General features: G+C 37.8%; 1 protein-coding gene across 1 annotated transcript in view; it reads right to left on the bottom strand.

The window, feature by feature from the left end:
• LOC105827212 (cytochrome P450 2C20-like) overlaps nt 1–1,627 on the bottom strand; it is a gene marked incomplete at its 5' end in the record, with an annotated part of 27,968 nt that overhangs the window by 6,063 nt on the left and 20,278 nt on the right. Inside the window, one exon of the mRNA XM_012665250.1 lies at nt 912–1,053. Within this exon, the coding sequence (XP_012520704.1) occupies nt 912–1,053 (142 nt within the window). The remainder of the gene's footprint in view (nt 1–911; nt 1,054–1,627) is intronic.

The raw sequence follows: 1,627 nt of genomic DNA, 5'->3' as shown, positions 1-1,627 counted from the left end.
ACACACACACACACACACACACACACACACACACACAGATACACACCCACACACACACAATTCCTCTCACTCTATTTAACAGAATATATTTAGACCACAATCTCTGCTTATATCATTATTCATTTTTTACATCATTCTGACGACATAAATATTCTTCCCTGGTAAGACAACTGTGATTACATTACATTTTTAGTACTTTCTTGGGCATAAAAATGTCTTTTTACTTGAATTCATAATTTCTATAGCTCAAGTTAGAATTACTTTCAAATGCTCACGTGGATGTTTCAAACTCCAGCTAATAATTTCCCAATTATTGGGAAATCACAGATTATCGATCACTTCTCCCTCGTTCTTGGAGTCTCCCCTCAACATGCCTTATCCACCAAGCCCATTCTGAAGTGCCGCAACCTGCCTGACATGCTCATTCTCCTACATGAGGTGTCCTGACAGCTGGAGCTCATGATGTCCTCCAAATTAGTTGCAAATATTAATATTTTGATGGAGCTCAGCCTCCAGCATTGGAGAAAGAGAAAATAGACTATAAAGTTTGTGGCAATCACGCATGTTTGAACATACTCTTTCCTTTTAATATGCAAAATAATATTGAGAATTCCGATAATTTCTGAACCTATTCCTTTATACATGACCTAATAGAATTCTCTGAAAGGCTTTATGCTTTTCTCTTTTACCCTGGTGTTGCAAAAATTCGATGATACTGTAACTTAGGGTACAAGTTTTGATTTCATTCACTCCACTAAACACTTGGAGAGAATATTCTACAAGATGGCAAATACAAGTAACTTTTTCTAGAGCTTTCCTCTTTCCGGAGAAAAACAAAAGACGGAGGACCCTGGCAACATCTACTGAGCATCGTTTCTGCACTTCACTATACTAATCATCTGTGCTCTTACCTGTGACCTCTGGGTGCTTAAGCAGGAGCAGAAGTCCATATCTCAGAGTGGTGCTTGTTGTCTCTGTCCCAGCAACAAATAAATCAGTTACTGTCCTAGCCAAGTTTTCCATAGTGAACTCAGACTGTGAGTTTTGCTTCTCCTAGGAAACATTTGATAAAGTTATTTGGCCAATTATTTACCAGAATATTTAATTAAAATGAATTTAAAATAGCTAACACTGTTATGAGGATATACAAAACATAACCTGAAGCATTTATTACTATACAAAACTACTATATGGCAGGGTAGAAACGGCAGATCAGGTGACTGAAATTTTATTTCTTACTCCCTATCCCTGGTATGCCTATAAATTTCATTATGGAGACTATTTGACTCTAGGTGAACCATGCAGCATATTTCTTTCCCCAAAAATTATAATCAAAAATGCACTGGTGCCCTTTCTTCATCCATTTTGTGCTGTATAAAAGAATACAGCAGACTGAGTGCTTTATTTAAAACAGTTGTTTATTTCTCATGGTTCCAGACTCTGGAACTGACCTTTGGTTTTGTTCTTCAGCCTCTGTCATCCCATGGCACAAGTGAAAAAGGCAAGAGAGGGCTAGAGCAACTGAGCAACAGGGGACCCAATTTGCCTTTATAATAAATCTACTCTTTGAGAAATGACTTGAATGCTAGTCCTGTATTCGGGGTGCTGAGTCGCCACATTGTGAAGA

The sequence above is a fragment of the Propithecus coquereli genome, unplaced genomic scaffold, assembly GCF_000956105.1.
Source record: "Propithecus coquereli isolate 6110/MARCELLA unplaced genomic scaffold, Pcoq_1.0 Scaffold988, whole genome shotgun sequence".
NCBI lineage: Eukaryota > Metazoa > Chordata > Mammalia > Primates > Indriidae > Propithecus > Propithecus coquereli.
The sequence above is the reverse complement of the archived record's forward strand: the minus strand, read 5'-3'. Positions and strand labels throughout refer to the sequence as shown.